The sequence below is a fragment of the Anguilla anguilla genome, chromosome 4 (assembly GCF_013347855.1).
Source record: "Anguilla anguilla isolate fAngAng1 chromosome 4, fAngAng1.pri, whole genome shotgun sequence".
Lineage (NCBI taxonomy): Eukaryota > Metazoa > Chordata > Actinopteri > Anguilliformes > Anguillidae > Anguilla > Anguilla anguilla.
Window position 1 is genome coordinate 58963606 of NC_049204.1, and position 16987 is coordinate 58980592.

A 16987-nucleotide genomic window follows, 5' to 3' on the forward strand; every position below is an offset into this window, starting at 1 on the left:
GGCATTGCCTTCTCCTTTTTTAAATTGGGATTGGGAGTTATCAGGAGGAGTCATAGTAACTTGATGTTTCTTTTGCACTCTTACAAGTCATAATGAGTTTCTTCTGCTGTGTTCCCATGGGCAGGACCAAAACAGAGAGCTACGTCTATGCAAGTGAGAAGCAAATATCACAACTAATATTGTAAGGCTTCCAATTTATTCACCAACAAAGTTGAGCACAGCAGCAGTTCAAAAGTTAGATATCATGGATGTTGGATACATGGCTGCAGGTAGAAAGCCTATTTATTGCTAGTGAAATACATTCAGTGGTCTTTCAAAGCATTTTCTATGATGCACAGAAGGGAGTGGCTCTCGGACTCTGTCAGTCAAATTTGTTTTAAATTCTTCGGGTGGGGGGGGGGGGACAGAGTCAGGTTCTGGAATGGGAGTGTTAAAGGGGGGTGGGGTTAAATTGGTTGAAGTGGGTCAGGCCCGAAGCTCAGGGTGTTTTCGGATCCTCCTGGGGTTTCCTGTGAGGCGGCTGCTCCGCCTGCTTGCTGACCAGCGCCTGGGTTAGGGAGGGCAGGGCCCCCAGCGCGCTAGCGCCGCCGCCTGAGGCGCGGCGGGGGCCACCGGCGCCCCGGGCCCCTTGTGCGCCCCCTCCTGGCCTTTCGCCTTCACGGTCTCCAGAAGCAGCTTCACGCTCTCGGAGAAAACGACGCGGGGGTCGGTGCCCGGCAGGGCGGGGCAGTCGCAGCTCGCCCTGAGCTTCAGAGCCTGCCGGGGACAAGGGGACAAATGTAACTCCGCCTGTGACCTTTGACCTCAAACTAATACACATTAGCTTATTCAATCCATATTTTTTGGGTGGGGACGCTCATTCCTCCCACCACAAGCCACGACGACAAGCCAGAGCGCTGCACCCAGGTTTTAATCTAGCGGCTAGACATAACAGGAGTCTGACAACAGCAATCAGGATTCTCAGAGGCACAAACCTATGCTGGTACACAATGCTACGGAGGAACTGTATCTTAGGAACAGCTCTAAATGGCTGCCACAGAACTAGACGCATGATACATGGATTTTTTTGTCTGGTATGCAGACACTTTGGAGCAGATCCACTAAGAAAGAATACCAGGCGAAGTTAATTTTGTTTATTGCACATCAGCTGCAAATGTTAATTGCTGCATATTAACGGCTGACGATAGCATTATAAAATAAAGTAACAGTGACAACCACACCCCCAAATAGTCAGAGGGCACAGTTAATGATTAGACAAGCATAAACACGTCAGGGAGAAAGAGTTTTATGAACAGGAGCTGGACATCTAGGCAACATGGGTCAGTGCTAACTCGCCAAGACTAAATTAAAATTTTTTAAAAAGCTAAAGTTATTTGAAACCACTTCTTTATTTCAGTGCTTTAACTACAGAAAAATTTAATCATATAAGGTCAATAAGTGTATATGATCATAGTTTCTTCATCATATTTCCATTGTGAAGCACTTTTGAGTTCCAATCGGATTGAGTAGAGCTGCATCAAAACCAGTCCATGACAAACAGATAAGCAATGGCAACTTCAAGAGGGGGGGGGCATTGGGACACTGGAAAAACCATCCCACAAATCACTGCAAAGCAAACTAATTTCTGGTCTAATTTAAAGTCTGGTCTCTCATACAGGAGTGTCAATGTGCCCATTGTTAATGTTAAATCAATGACAATACAACCAATATCTACAACCTTAATGATTACCTACTCCCGCTACAGTTCAGTGGCATATTAAAAATAAGCATTTCACCGTCATCTTTTTCCTGCAGCAATATTGTAATATTGAAGATCGGTCTGATAACTCGCACCATGCAGGTGCCGACTGTGGCCGACAGTTAGCCGGGCAAAATTGGCTCTACCACCACAGATGGTAGGGAGGGATTCAGTCAGGCAGGGTGACAGCGTCTCATTGCACACCAGAAACCCCCAGCGGTTGACCGGGCACATTGAGAACTCCATCTTTTACGCTGCACGTGGTCCTCCTCCACCTCATGTCTGTAAACACAGTTACAGTAGCAAACCCGGGGTATGATAAGAGGCACCTGACATCATGCCTCTGTCTGTGCTCGCCCCAATCAATATCCAAGGTTGCAGCAATGAATGCTAATAGTATATCCTGTACAGGGATCAGACAAAATGGAAACGACCTGCAATATAAGAATATCAAGCAACTAGTAAAAGACTAGCGAAAAAAGCCAATATTGCATTGAAATGGTAAGTTTGTGGCTGTAAAGATTGATGGCTGTGGAGCAGTTGCTTCTCTATGTGAGCCTTCACAGCAGGGTGACATATACAGGTAATGATAAATGACACATCACCAACGTGTTTTAAAAAAAAGAACTCTACATGGTTTCTGTTTTTCTCTCCACATCATTTTTTATTGCATATTATTGTCATATTGTTATTTGTTTCTGCTCATGTGGCATGCCCAATCACCTCTGCAAGCCTCTTCCCTCCTGCAACATCCTCCATCATTTTGGGAGAGCACAGATCAAACTAGAAGATGCAACTCGGTAGAGGGTATACCTCAGCGAACACTATACAGTTCTCAAGATAATGCAGGTTCCGCATGTAGGATATTCAACAAAAGTTCATAATTTCTTCCATGCTCTTCACATTGGGAGATGCACACGCTTTCATGACTGCATCTCAAATCAAGCATGAAATATGCCCATTTAAATTCTAGCCACTCTTAAGCATTTTAGTTGGTTATTGCAAAACCACGTGGCCAATCAGCACAATATTTGTTCAGAGGCTGGAGATGAGTTCTCCTGCAACCCCTGCACACAATGTCATTTTACTGACACGGTGAAAAACACAGTCATGTTACTGCTGTGAATGGGATCACATTGAATGATCTTCCCTGGTTTTATTTTCTTTGATAAAAATTCTAAATTCTGTGGTCATTATTTCTTATTTATAGTATAGCCCATTTAAGCTATTTAGCTACAGGTTTCATGCTATAGCAACTATAGCAATACTTGAACTATTTAGGGCACAAGTTTCCTCAGACAAAGCGAATATTTAAAAAAAACAAAATAAAAAAAAAAGAACATATTTGCACACATTAAGCAATTCTGCAGCAATGGAGTGTAATGGAACATTAATTTCACTCAACACATTTGTGTTAAGTGACTAAAAGGAGCAAGGAAAGGAGCCAGGATCGCACTATTTCAACATTTAACAGTTTTCCCTTCCGTTTCCTGCGTTCTCATTCGCAAGTACAAACACGTCCCTCACCCCATTGGTTACATAACTACACTTACACGTACTGCTTTCTCCCCACTTAAGATATCATATGGCCCTTTTCCATTGCACAAAACAGTTCCGGAACCATCCGTACCCAGAACTATCAAGAACCTCGGTAGTTCTGTATTTTCAGGGAAGCGATTAACCTATGCAGTCTAATAAATTTAATGTCAGCTGTAAGTTTTAAATGAGTACCCTAGTAGGCAGTTATTACATCAGACACTTGTTTTCTGTATTTAAAGTTCAACGGTCGCAGCAGAACTCAAGGCTACTGAACATGACGTAGAAAGTGAATATTCTTTAAAGGCCAATTTTGAAGCGAATAAATTTAAAATTCAAATAGTGAAAAGGGGTTGTGCTGTGTTTTCCACCTATCAGCCAGCCCATAAAGTGCATGTGTACACACATGCATGCACACAGCTGAGGACCAATTCATGTCTTCCCCATCTGTTCTTTTCATGTTTAATGTACACGCATGTAAGCAGGCAGGACTTGCTTTGTCAAATAAAAATTTAATTCAAGGTTAAGTATATTCTTGTGTGTGGCATGCCTTTGCAAGGCATTTACACAGCACCGGCATCGTTCCGCATTGCATATTAAACAGTCATTTTTGTACCCATCGGCGTGTGACCAAAATTGTTCCACAATCATTCCACAAAGTTACAGTACCCTGTGATTTCCAGTGGCAGTGCACAGAAAATTGCATCTGCAGACTGATTAAATTAGAATGGGGACAAAGGGTTGGAGCCCACAGTTTAATAGACAGAATGATTAAAGCAAGCTTGCGGAAGGAAAACAGTTTAGATGTACATTTACCATACCCTCAATAGCAAACATGCATAATTTTCTAACGGTAATAAAGTCAAATATCAAAATATCGAGATGCATCTGCCAGCATCAGTCAATCAGCATGAAGCAGCCATATGCTTAGAAGTCATTTGGTGTCTGCTTGGGGAAAACAAAACCCTAAGGAGCACCAATAAGGATACAACCACTAAGCAGCTAGCTTAGTCATTTAATTAAAACAATAACGGAATAAAATAAATATATACAAATCTATTTTTTAAAACTCCTTGGCTTCTTAGAAATTCAAAATGACATAGCTACACGATTAGAATGTGCTTTCCGAAATGGGTCACATGGCACGCGCTGATTCCGTATCTGAATCACTGCTTCCTCCCTCTGTACTGTCACCAATAGTAGCGGGCGATTGGTGCAAACCTATGAATCTCTGCCGTGAACTTTCCTTTTGACAGCCCCCGAGTTTTCCGCTATATGCAGAGCTGGCTCAGATATTCCCATAAATTCACAACCGTTAATAACGGAATACTGTGACAATCTATCTGCGGTTATGCCAAGCTTTCCGATAGGAGGACAAGTCACGGTTTCAATTTCAATCTACACCACGTGCCTGCATTGAATGAAGCAAAAAATAAATTAAAAAAATTAAACAACCTTGAATATATACATTTTGACATACATGATGCCCAATAACAAGGTTAAGCATATTGTCAGTATAATGGGTTAGCGCATCTTTTCGTGACGGCGATTCAAACGGGCTGTTTATTATTCACGGCGTTTCCTGCGAGGAGTGCCGCAGTCGCCGCAGAGCGCAGCACATGCAGATAACGGGCTCCGTGCGGGCCGACCCTTCCCGCAGCTTCACCTGCCGCAAGTCTCGACACGCAGCCCACCCCTCCTGAGCGCTCTCCGAGCCCCTTCCGCAGCTGCGGGCGCATCCGTATCCCCACTCCGCCGATCGTTAAGCAGCTCATTTCCACGCCACTCTCGTTAAGCGTTTCTTGCTTATGTCCACAGGTTTAATTCAAAGGCGGAGGTGAATCTCCGGGTGCCTCATTAATACACACTGCCTTCAGCAAAACCAGCTCTGGCTTTTCTTCGGCACAATGCAGAGCTTCATTTCACAACATAGCAGTGTGTCATGTCCTCGAATAATTCTTAATATGATTTGATGGCTTAAAATAGACAATTTATCCTCATTTTTCTTGCTAAAGCATGACTTTCAATACTGAATATTTGAAGCAGTCAAATATTATACATATATGTGTGTATGTGTGAGCGTGTATCAGGAATGTCTTAAACTATAAGTATATCAAATACTGATTGGGTCAGTTACATCAAAATATTTTTGAGGCATTGATTTATTAAAACTACAGTAACCCTAATTTTTGGTGTCCTGTTTTTTCCATTTATGTTCTTTTGAAATGTAAATACAATGGCGACCACAGAGAGGGGACGTAATCTTCATTATGATGAGAATTTTTGGGTCATCAACTGTAGACCTCCTTGGCCTACCAGGCCATTTGTGATTACTGAGCTCACCAGTGCTCTCTTCTTAATCATGTTCCAAACAGCTGATTTTTGGTAAACCTATGGTTTGGCCCAACATCAGTGCCCGACCTCACTAATGCTCTTGAGGCTGAGCGGAAGTGAATCCCCACAGCCGTGTTCCAGAATCTACTGGAACGCCGTCCATTAAGAGTGGAGGCTCTTACAGCAGCCAATCGGCGTCCAACTCCATATTCACGCCCACGGATTTGGAATGAGATGTTCGACAAGCACATACAGGTGAGACGCCCCGGTGTCCACATCCTTTTGGAAATGTGACGTGTAAACCAGCTCCTATGTGTGCACTCACACTGCGTAACCTAAGAAACCGGGTCTGCGCGAACGTGCGTTGTGCTCACCTCAGGGACCAAGCGGTCCAGTTTGTTTCCCCGATTCCTGTGGGAGGGGTGCGTGGAGAGCCATTCGGGCCCGGTGGGGTCACCCGTCAGTTGATTCGAAATCTCCATTTGCTGCCAAAAGACGGGTCCAGCCCGTACGTCGGCACAGGCCTGAGGTTAACGATAGCCACAAAGCACGCCGTTACTCACCAACGAGCCAACAGCAAGGTTACAGAAATACCATAGATACACACATAATCTAGAGTTTACAATTAGCATGCTGAGGTAAATGACGGTAGGGTTACCCAACAGCTTGCTTTCACTCACAATTACCACAAAAGGATCACTGAGGAATGCCCCTGAATGCATGTTCTGAAGTTCTACATACAACAAGCTCAAATGAAAATCTCATACTCCCCCTGGGAATAATGACTAAACACAAGCCCAAATATATCCTGTGTTTATATATTTATGTACGAATATATAGTTACAAATACAACGCAAGATAATCTTTGTTGTTTATAAGATGGCTCACTCTTTCCCTGTGTCCATCTTCGTGGGGGAGAGCGGTGGTCCTATAAAGATCGTGCTCGTCAGACAGAGAATGAAGGTATATCGTGCTTCTAACAGTTACTGTATAAGTTAGCAGCAATCAAATTCCAGCGGAAGACCCAAATCAAAATACGGTTTCAGAATTTTACAAAAAACAGATTTCTGCATTTGCCCACGTGAGGCACTTCTTACACACAGAGAGTGGGTATCGTCTGAGTTGTCGTCTGGGAAACAGACATGCGTCCTTGTGTAGGCGTCATGACATATTGTTCTGTTCGTGCACTGAGGTCTGACTACCCCCCCCCCGCACAAGGCTGAACACAGAAATAAGGTGGGACTTAGCCGTCCTTTTCCGTTAAAGATCTTTGAAAATGGTGAGCAATGATTCACTGTCTCCGCCATCGGGACAGCATTGCTTCCCTGTGCCTGCAGTGCCACCTAGTGCCGGGTGTGCATATGACACCCAAGATAATAATAAATAAATGACATTTCTCCCATGTACGCTGAGGATAATAGGTATTCACATCTAAACTATATGGCCATACGCCATATATGGGTTAATGGTCTAACAAAACTGCCGTTCTGCCCCAAGGACCACAATGGGGAACGGTAGTAGATATTGTGGATTTTACAGAATATCATTCGGTCCAATAGACAGTACTAATAAACTGGTGCAATACGCGTAAAAGATAAGCTTAACAAAAATCCAAATAGCCACGAAATGTCTGCAAAGGCTTTAGACTGAGGACAAAGATCAGACATTGACTGCCCTAGGCCAGTGAAAACGGCAGGACGTGGATTTGAAATGCGTGGCGTCTGCGCACGTACCTTAGCGGCCAAGAGCAGCCCGACCTGGTCGGCCTCCGCCTCCAGTCTCCTGCTGAAGGGCCGATTGAACATGAACTAAAACAAAGAGCAAGAGTGAGAGTGAGAGAGACAGGGAGGGGGAAGGATGCAGATGTCCACTACATTATAGGGGCACACAAAAAACAAGGGGAAACAATGGTACCACGGTGAAGTGGATCTTAGCATTTTAACTGGTCTTCATCATACCCTTACGCTGCATCCATCAGGAGTACAAGTTCACTTTGTCACAGATCATGCAAATGGTATTAGCGAATCGTTGAGCCACGCAGAACATTCCCAGCATGCATCTCTCCATATAAATTTCCATCTGCCCATTATTTATGCAGCACAATCAGAAACTGCACTTCCGTTCAGCCCGACAGCTGTCGAACTCTTGCACGTGACACCGCGTGTACCGTGTGCTTGGAGAGGAAGACGAAAGAGCGCTTGTATCGAGGACATGCTCCAGTCTCCACTCGTATTAAGATCAAAGGTGCATTTTGTAAAAAGGGCTGCAGCAGCTATATAGATGACACTTACAACTGGATGGCACATACAAACAAGTGCCCTAATAGCACTGCACACCTTCCAGGTTCCATAACACCAATCGCTCTGCAGCGCAAACGAATCAGCTTTGCTAAAAATGCAAAGAGACTTCATATTTAAAGGGGGGATTTTTTAAAACTATGTCATTTATAATTACACATCAGAGAACACATCATCCCAGTTGAAGTCTCTCCACTTGCTGCAGAAGCTCAGAATTGGTTTTAAGATTTTCTTGTTGGTTTTCAAATCCTCACTGTCTGGCTCCTGTATTTATACTAAAGTGACATGTTACCAAAATGTCCTCCGCAAAGAGCCCTCACATCCACAGATTCCAATTTGTTAGTCATTCCAAAGGCAAAGAGAGTACGGTCAGGCTGCTTCCAGCTCATAAGGATCCAGGCTTTGGAACAGCCTTCCAGTAGATAGTGGATCTGAGGGATCTGAGCCATTTCAGTTGAAGCTTTCAAGCACATGTTTAAAATGCACTTTTCAGCCTTGCCTTCTCTAAGAAACTGCATCCCAGTTGCATATTTGACTGCGTGTGCTATACCAGTGGATTGGACATTTACATGTGAAAACTGGCATACCTATCGTTGACATGACAACGGTTGCATCAAACTAATGCCTAGCAATCTGCTAATTCTGCTAAATGCGCAATGGCTACTGCAGCAAATTATGTACTGGAAGACCTACCAACACCTTTGAATAGGGAGAAATGATGGATGACGAGGGTTAAAAGCGTGTTAAAAGCTGATCATAGTAAATAGCAACAATTTGAATGAATTAGCAGTGAAACATTGAAACTAATTTGAAAGCGCTGACTGAAATGAAGATGTAATACACACACTGGTCTATACCACCTGCTCACCGTTCCCTATGGCTGAAGATGAAAGAAAACAGATGAACACAGGGAAGTGAGCAGAGCCAGAGAGAAGTGAGAATTTACTCCAGACTATTTTAACCACGAATGGAGGCACATTTCTGATGATTTCTGGGTAAATATGCACACACCCAAAGCCGGCTCACAAAGGACGCAGAAAAATGTTTTCCTCTTACAGTGATAGTTATTGAGAATAATGTCCCCTTCGATCCTGTACTATGCAAGCGGGCATTATCATGTCAAGTTAACTTTACACTGTAGCTGCTCTGATTACCTGTTCATATCTAATAACGCAGCAGTTCAGGACTAGAAGGGTAAATATGGCTCTATCAATGTTAAACACTGTTCTGAACTGATCTCCTGCACGGATCTTCTGAACTGATCTCCTGCACTGATCTTCTGAACTGATCTCCTGCACTGATCTTCTGAACTGATCTTCTGAACTGGTCTCCTGAACTGGTCTTCTGAACTGGTCTCCTGAACTGGTCTCCTGAACTGATCTTCTGAACTGATCTCTTGAACTGATCTTCTGAACTGACCTCCTGACTCTTCCTTTCCCGTCAGCCCCACACACGCGCGTGCGCACGTCAGTCGCTACCGTTCGGCTGCCATCGTCGCCCCCACCTTCACCAGCTTCCCCTGGACCCAGTGTCCCAGTACGGCCAGGCTGTCCTGAGGACACACAGCCCAGATGGCGGTGAGGAAGAGGAGGGAAAGGAGGTCCACCACGTGCGACAAGCTGGCCTGCTCCGCCTGTAGAGGGAGCCAGAGAGCAGACACAGAGGGCTCAGTCAGGCAGCAGCTCAAACCACAAACAACAATCACAAAATGTCTCTCCTGAAGTGAAAATAGATTTTGTTTTTTTTTTTACCTGACATCTTGATACATTTTGCACTTATATTTGTTTTTCAGTATGTCAGTAATTTCAATGACAATGACACGTGCATAAAAACATTAACCTTTCTTTCAGCTCTGATGAAACTCTGATGCAACTAAATTATACACACAGCAAATACAGACAAAATGAACTACTATAACCAGGTTAATCAAATATCCAATATGAAAACCCATCAGGAGTTACAGTGCCTTCAATTTATTTTCCATTGATTATTTCTCACAGTGCTGTGTGGCACAGTCAAAATGGGATTTTGCCTACTCCTACGAGTAACTCTCAAAATGAAATAAAGTAGATGTCCTCATAATTTTATAAAAATTGCTTAATTGGTAAGTATTCATCGTCTTTGTATTACCAAACTAAATTAGACCAGGGGTTATTCTATTTTCTAGAGGCATCACACTAAACACATTAACGAGGTCGGCCAATGTTGATTTTTTAATCCACACGCATGCAAATTGACCGCAGAATAAACATCACGAGGTCTCACAAGTGAAACATCAGATTAGTCACACTATCATGATGACTGAGGCACAGCCAGTGGGGATGACATTGTTACGAGGCAAACGGAGGGAGAAGGTTAAAAAAAGACTAGCAAAGCTTTGAACCTTCCTAGGAACATACATGCATTGTACCAAACTGTAAAAAAAAATATGGCACAGCCCAGACACTACCAACATAAGGCTACCCTACCGAACTGAGCAGCTGGACGAGAAGGGCATTTGTCAGAGAAGTGACCAAGAGGCAAACTGCAGCACTGAGTTGCAGAGCTCAATGACTGAAATGGGAGAAACTGTCCAAATATCAAGAATCTCTTCAGCGCTTTACGGATTTAGCATCTTTGGGAGAGTGGCTAAATGAAAGCCACTTCTGAGAGTGGTCAACAGTAAGTCAGGCCCGGAGCTTGCCAGAAGGAGTTTGTGGGGCAGACTTTCTGGAAGAAAATTTAGTGGTTTGATGAGACTAAAGTTTATCTCCTTGGCCTGAAAGCAAAGTGCTATGTTCAGCACAAACCAAACATAGCAGATACTCAGATCACACAATCCCTATCCTCAAGTATCATGCTATGGGAGCGTTTTTCAGCAGGAGAGCCTGAGAAGCTTGTTGTCATCAAAACAAAAAACATTTAATTTTTCAAATGCAAGTAATTACATCTTTAGGATGCAATTTTCAGAGTAAAGGAGACACTGGGTGCAATAACAGAGAGGAAATTATCAGTAGTTTAACACCTGTCACATCCAAGCAAAGGCCTTACTCAAATTCTCATAATAGAGACACCCTATCATTCAATCTCCATAACAGTGGAGATAAACATGGCATACCCTCATAAAGCCCAGCAATATCCCTCCTTCAATCAACACGCATCAATCAGGGACAACAATAAATATTCAACGAGAAGATAAAGATGTCACTTATCGGATCGGAATAAAAAGTGAGCGCAATCTCGACACAGAGATGCACACAAAATATAACTGCCGTTTCCCGGAGAGCATTAAATGCGCCACACTTTAACAATAACAAGCTGATTCACCTTAAGACATTTGTCAGGACATATATTGAAAGCTGAATGTAATAAAAATCACAATTGAAGGATCAAGAAAATTCAACAGCATAAAAATGCAATAGTGCCACCCACTGGCCTGGTCATGAAGTGCCCATAACGATGACATCAGCGAGATGCTACCTAACTCCGTAAGCATCTCCCTGAGCAGCTTCCCCTGTGCACATTTCTGCCGCTGAATGGTGTCTCTCCATGCAACTGTGATTCCCCTGCTGCCAGATGTGGTTTACATAAAGCAACAAGCTAGCTATTTTATTTTCTACAACATACGCATTTGTAATGAACTGCACCCAATTAGGGTTACAGCTAGCTGGCACTGCCACTGAAATGTTAGCTAGCTAGCTAACAGACTCTGCTCTACTCATAACAAAGGAAACAAGCCACATGACTCCTTATGTATCATTTTTAGCTGTCCAAAACAGTACCATGACCAATACAACAAGTGAATCCAAAAAATCTAGATTTAGTTGAGAGACTTTCACTGGGTGATTTTGGTCTTAGAGATTCTGTATGACAAAGTGTCTTTTTCATTAGCTCTGAAGCTTCCTTTGACTTCCACCCCACATACACCCAGAAGTCCTCTAGAAAACACAGCACCTTTGCCTTCTTCATATTAACCAATCGGAACCAAAACGCATCCCACTTCCTTTGTTCCTAATCTGCACCTAGACAAGTGATACTGGCACTCAATTCACGTTTGTTCCACCATAGGCTTAAGACTCGGACCCAAGTACCCCAATCTATAATTTTTCAGTGTTATATATTCTCTGCCTAAGAGGAACAACATAAATACTCCATGACAATAATAAACCACACAGCTGTCTCCCTTGTTTGCCAAAAATGGCTTTATAAATTATGCATAAATGATGCAATCACACTGCAACTGATGACATCCAATTTTCGCTCGCTATGTACAGTGCTTGGTTGACTGAGCAAGGCAGACAAACCAATGTTGGTAATGAATGTAAAGAGGGTCAGTATCATTTTCACAGCTTGAACCGCACAGAATGGCCCGACACACCCCACACCGCAAGGCCGTCTTATCTGATGTGTACTAACGGTGGTGACACACAGTAGGCCGCGAGGGAAACGTGCCCATCTGCCACCTCTGTTCGCACGGCGCGCCAACACTGACCGGAGAATCGACACCCGCCCCTTCCCGTCCCCCACCTTACCACGGCCCACAGTTCTGGGGTTAACCCCCTCCGCATAGAGACACTCACCGAGTGGCCAATCAGGGCGTGGGCCATCTCATGACCCAAAATGAAGGTCAGCTGATGGACGTCTGCCACGGCCTCCAGCATGCCAGTGAAGATAAACACTTTCCCGTTCTGCCAAGAACAAGCACACATCCCCAGCCAATTACAGCCCTGGCTTTAACAACGCAAAAAATGTGACTAAGATTTAAGGGATGCATGCAATATACACACAGCCAGCACAAATCTAATAATAAAAGAACTGTGGCAGACAATTGCACAATCACACTTGCTAACCATGTGCTGCTTTTTGAAAAGCAGCCGCTATAGTAAGATGGAACTCCTGAGGGGAGCAGAATGCTATAAAAGAAAGCAGTCTGAGAGGGAAAGAACATAGAAATGGTGATGCAATCACATGGGGACAGAGGGACTCACTGGTAGAGCAAAGGCGTTGATGGTGGGACTGTCCACCACATGGACGCTCCATGGAATTCTGGCCACCTCTTCAATGTCCTGGTTCCTCTGGGCCAGGTGCTTGACCAACGTCTCCACCACCTTGTGCATGGGGTCCTCCATTGGAATAAAAGAATCCTTGTACTGTTCCATATACTAGGAGGAAGGACCAAAAATGAGCACAAAGCAAGGTTAGAATGGCAAGACAGGGTAGAAGCTATGCAGTCCAAAACTATTTATTAACACATGACAAGCATGAAAAATACACTATATGACCAAAGGTTTCTGGACACCCCTTGGTCTAGGGCAGTTTTTCATGGTTTGGGCTAGGCCCCTTAGTTCCAATGAAGGCAAATCGTAATGCTACAGCATACAATCACATTCTAGACAATTCTGTGCTTCTCCAACAGTTTGGGGGAAGCCCTTTCCTGATTCAGCATAACAATACTCCCGGGCACACAGCGACGTCCATATAGAAATGGTTTTCTCAAGAAGGGTGTGGTAGAACTTGACTGGCCTGCACAGAGCCCAGACCTCAACCTCATCCAACACCTTTGGGATATATATTTGAAAGCCAACTGCGAACCAGGCCTTGTCACCAAATCAACTCTTCTGGCTGAATGAAAGCAAATCCCTGCAGAAAATCTAGTATAAAGCCTTCCCAGAAAAGTGAAGGTCGTTATAGTAGCAATGGGTGGACCAACTCCATACTAATGCCATTAATATTGGATGAGATGTTGGATGTCAGGTGTCCACATACTTTTGGCCATGTAGTAAAATATGACATAAAACTGCATCTGCAGTACGTTCCATTACATTTCAAATGCTTTTGAGTTGTATTCTCGTGTTTACTGTGCTTTTTTCTTAAAGGGAAAACACATTTAAATGATGATCATTATACTGATCTCACCCCCTCTGATGTCACATTGGCCAGCTCCATGAAGTTATCTCTGGTGAAGACCAGCAGGCGGGTCCGCCCAGTGACAGGGGACTCGTCCAGGTGGGTGAAGAGCAACACGGAGAGGGCCACCAGCAGGGCCGCCCCACCTGCCGCCAGGTGCCACCTCCGCCTCCACACGGCCTCCCGCAGCAGCTGCTGCCGATTGGCCGGGAGAGCCCCCCACCACTTCCTGATGCTCCTATGGGGAGAGAGACCATGAAAGAACTTTCCAGTGCTGCTTCTCACTGACAGGACACTCACGCCTGTGAACAATAGTCAGAATGGGTCTCCTGAACAATCAAAAAGTATGGACTTCTGCAACGAGAGATCCTTCTGAAGTTAATCTCAAGTTAAGATGCTTCTGACTGGCCTTTATCGTGTTAATTTGCAATACACAGATCAGTACGAAAAGCAATTGGATTTTTCCTTTTTTATTTATGCCCCTAAATCTTGTGCTTTTAAACTGCAACAAAATTAGGTTATTATTAAAATCATTTTTTCTAGGCTTTGTAATAAATATGACATATGACAAACAATACTTGAGTTTTAGGGGTTGTCACGATATCCCATTTTGAAATAGTCGATTTTAGAAATATGGTGATCTTCAATATTATCGTTTTCTATATTACAGTGGAATTATGACAATGTTAAAGTAAGCAATTACCCAGTGGCAGCATTGATTACGAGTTTTAGTAGCCTTAGCGTTGCTTCCTTTGCTTATTTGCAGCATAATCAATTTCAAACAATGACTCAGACAAGAAGCTTAAATTAAACAAAGCATTTTTTATTTAAAATTTCTTTGAATCCTGACATACAGTATTATTGGATATTGTGACAACCCTACTGGTCACAGGAATATTCCATGTGCATTTGGACCAAAAAAACCCTTTACGTCTCAAATTTTCTTCCACAAACAGGTTTCCTATGAAAGACAGATATTTGGCGCGTATTTGAGAGCTGGGTCACAAAAACTTCTTGAGAAACTTACGGGCCTCTTGAAATTTCTATGCCAATTCACCATGTTTGTAAATCTGACCACAGAATAATGACACCAGTTGCTTTACATCTTACACGTGAAATCTTACCTTCCCAGAACAATGGCCACCAGTTTCTGTAATGGCTTGAGGACCAGCCATATTAGGGGGATTGGCAGGGCTCTCAAGGGTCCCGATGTGTGAAAGTTGTGCACACCGTAAGCTGCTGGATTATGATGGAGAAGTCCCTTCTGGTAGGACACACCCACACTAAAGAGCCTCCCTTTAGTGACAGGAGGGTGATTCAGGTAGGCATGGCAAACTGGTCTCCGTTGCTGGTCTGTGGGGACTGCTGTCCACAGTTGTTCGCATAGTGGAGACAGGCTACCTCTGCCCGCCTGGAAGCAGGCTGGCGCTAGTGCCCTGTTCTTAAGGCTGCACGCTTTGTGTGGACAGAGAGAAGTGCTGAAGTCCCAGTGCCTACTTTGACTGTAGGCCCTTAAATTATATAGCTGTCTATTTCTAATGAAACGGATGCAGATCAGTTCCATTGTTTTTTCAGCCGCTTCTCACATAAACATGCAGACACCTGAAAGGGAGGCAAGTTTGAAGTTCTAATTTGAGAATGTTGTTAACACAAATTCAGATGAACACTTGTTCATGAAATCAACACCCAAGTTACATCATCTTGTAAATAAATCTAAATAAAATTACTGTGACTTTAATAACACCTCGGAATATGATTTAATTAACAATATTATATTATTTAATTAACAAAATATATACTTAACAATGTGGCAAAAAATATGATACATGTTACTGTTTGGTGAGTGAAACAAAACTTCACTGTCAGGTCAGAGCGCAGCGAAGATGAAGCGAGCTACAAAAAGCGCAAACATCTTCTGCAGTACAAGCAAATTAGCCAGGCAGGCAGCTATATAGACAGCTAAATTCGAAAACCAGCCAATTTTACGTATTGCCAGGTTGATGACATGGAAAAAATCCTAAACCAAACTCATGTAACGTTAATCCGCCGACAAAGACCCCAAAAACAATGGCACCGCACAACCAAAAAATATGACAATAATAACAAAAAACATGAATTCTAGAAAAAGGCATATCAACTGCCTTCTTAAAACCAATGTCAAATAAAACGACACAGCGACGGCTATTTATGGTCATAAACAATACAATCGCTTCGTAGATTTAAGTCACCGACACGTTGTATTGCACGATTTAGGGGGTAAAATGTAACATGCCAGTTTACAAAGTCAGTGCGACAACAGTACTATTTTGGCAGAAGAGCCACCAGGAAAATCCCCGGCAGAGTGGGGCTTCACTAACACCCAAACGATCTGCATGTGAAGAATTTCGTCATCTCACCTTCAGCTCTTCAACTCGCCCTTGTCCTGTAGCTAACTTCACATGCTTAGCCAAGAAAACATCTGCAATCAATAGTTCATAAAAACTTATGATGTCTCAGATGTGGTCATGCTCCGCTACAACAAGCGTGACAGCAAGGCAGCTAGGTTAACTGGCACATATTAGCAAGCCATCCAACGCTAACCGACATTCGCAAAACTGTCAAACAAATTACACGTAAATATTGGATCCTGTTCGTGTGTTTATGGGTAAGTTCTTTTCGCGTGGCTCATTCTGTCACAACTTACTTTATCCGTTTCCTTAGCTATGCAAACAACCTCTGACCCTTTTTAGCGTTTCCCGAACTTTCATAAACACTCAGCTAAGACGAATGTCCTTATTTAACACCCATTGACAAATCATAATGCCAAATATTACATAAAGACATTTTCAAAAATGTTCGTTGAAGTTGGTCCCGAATGTTACAGTAAGTAGCTGCCTGGTTGTGTTACGTGTAATGTGTCCTCCATTCAAATGTGGAAAATCGAGACTGAGTTCCGCCCAGACTGTAAAAAATAGTTCCGCGTTGATCTTAAGGCACTAGGCTAGTTCCTCCTATTTTAGTATATGCATGAATTCCTGGAAGAAGACTATAATGTTTAGAAAATAGAAGACTTTCTGTGCTCTATATTTATGGGGCATGCATGAGCCCTAATGTGACATTCCTGGCATTCCAATTAGAGTTGAGTATACAGTGCAGGGTGCTTGTTTTTCTGGTAGTCCTTGGCTCATCTATGATGAAACTTCTTTGAATGTGGATG

At 43.3% G+C, this 16987-nt stretch overlaps 1 protein-coding gene across 1 annotated transcript; it reads right to left on the reverse strand.

Annotated features, from left to right (window-relative positions):
* Positions 1 to 552: 552 nt before the first annotated feature.
* On the reverse strand, positions 553 to 16713 carry oma1 (OMA1 zinc metallopeptidase). The gene is made up of 9 exons (XM_035414665.1): positions 16188 to 16713; positions 14916 to 15393; positions 13801 to 14029; positions 12873 to 13046; positions 12465 to 12572; positions 9410 to 9538; positions 7342 to 7416; positions 5983 to 6132; positions 553 to 756 (listed from the first exon to the last, which is right to left on the reverse strand). The coding sequence occupies exons 2-9, from the start codon at positions 15353 to 15355 to the stop codon at positions 553 to 555; spliced, it is 1509 nt and encodes a 502-aa protein (XP_035270556.1). The 5' UTR covers positions 15356 to 15393; positions 16188 to 16713.
* Positions 16714 to 16987: the final 274 nt, after the last annotated feature.

Coding starts and splice junctions, on each gene's coding strand:
- oma1 (XM_035414665.1), bottom strand. CDS start 15,355: ATGGAACTGATCTGCATCCGTTTCATTAGAAATAGACAGCTATATAAT. Junction 14,030..14,915: donor GTGGCCATTGTTCTGGGAAG/GTAAGATTTCAC, acceptor CTCTCCCCATAG/GAGCATCAGGAAGTGGTGGG. Junction 13,047..13,800: donor CCAATGTGACATCAGAGGGG/GTGAGATCAGTA, acceptor CCTTCCTCCTAG/TATATGGAACAGTACAAGGA.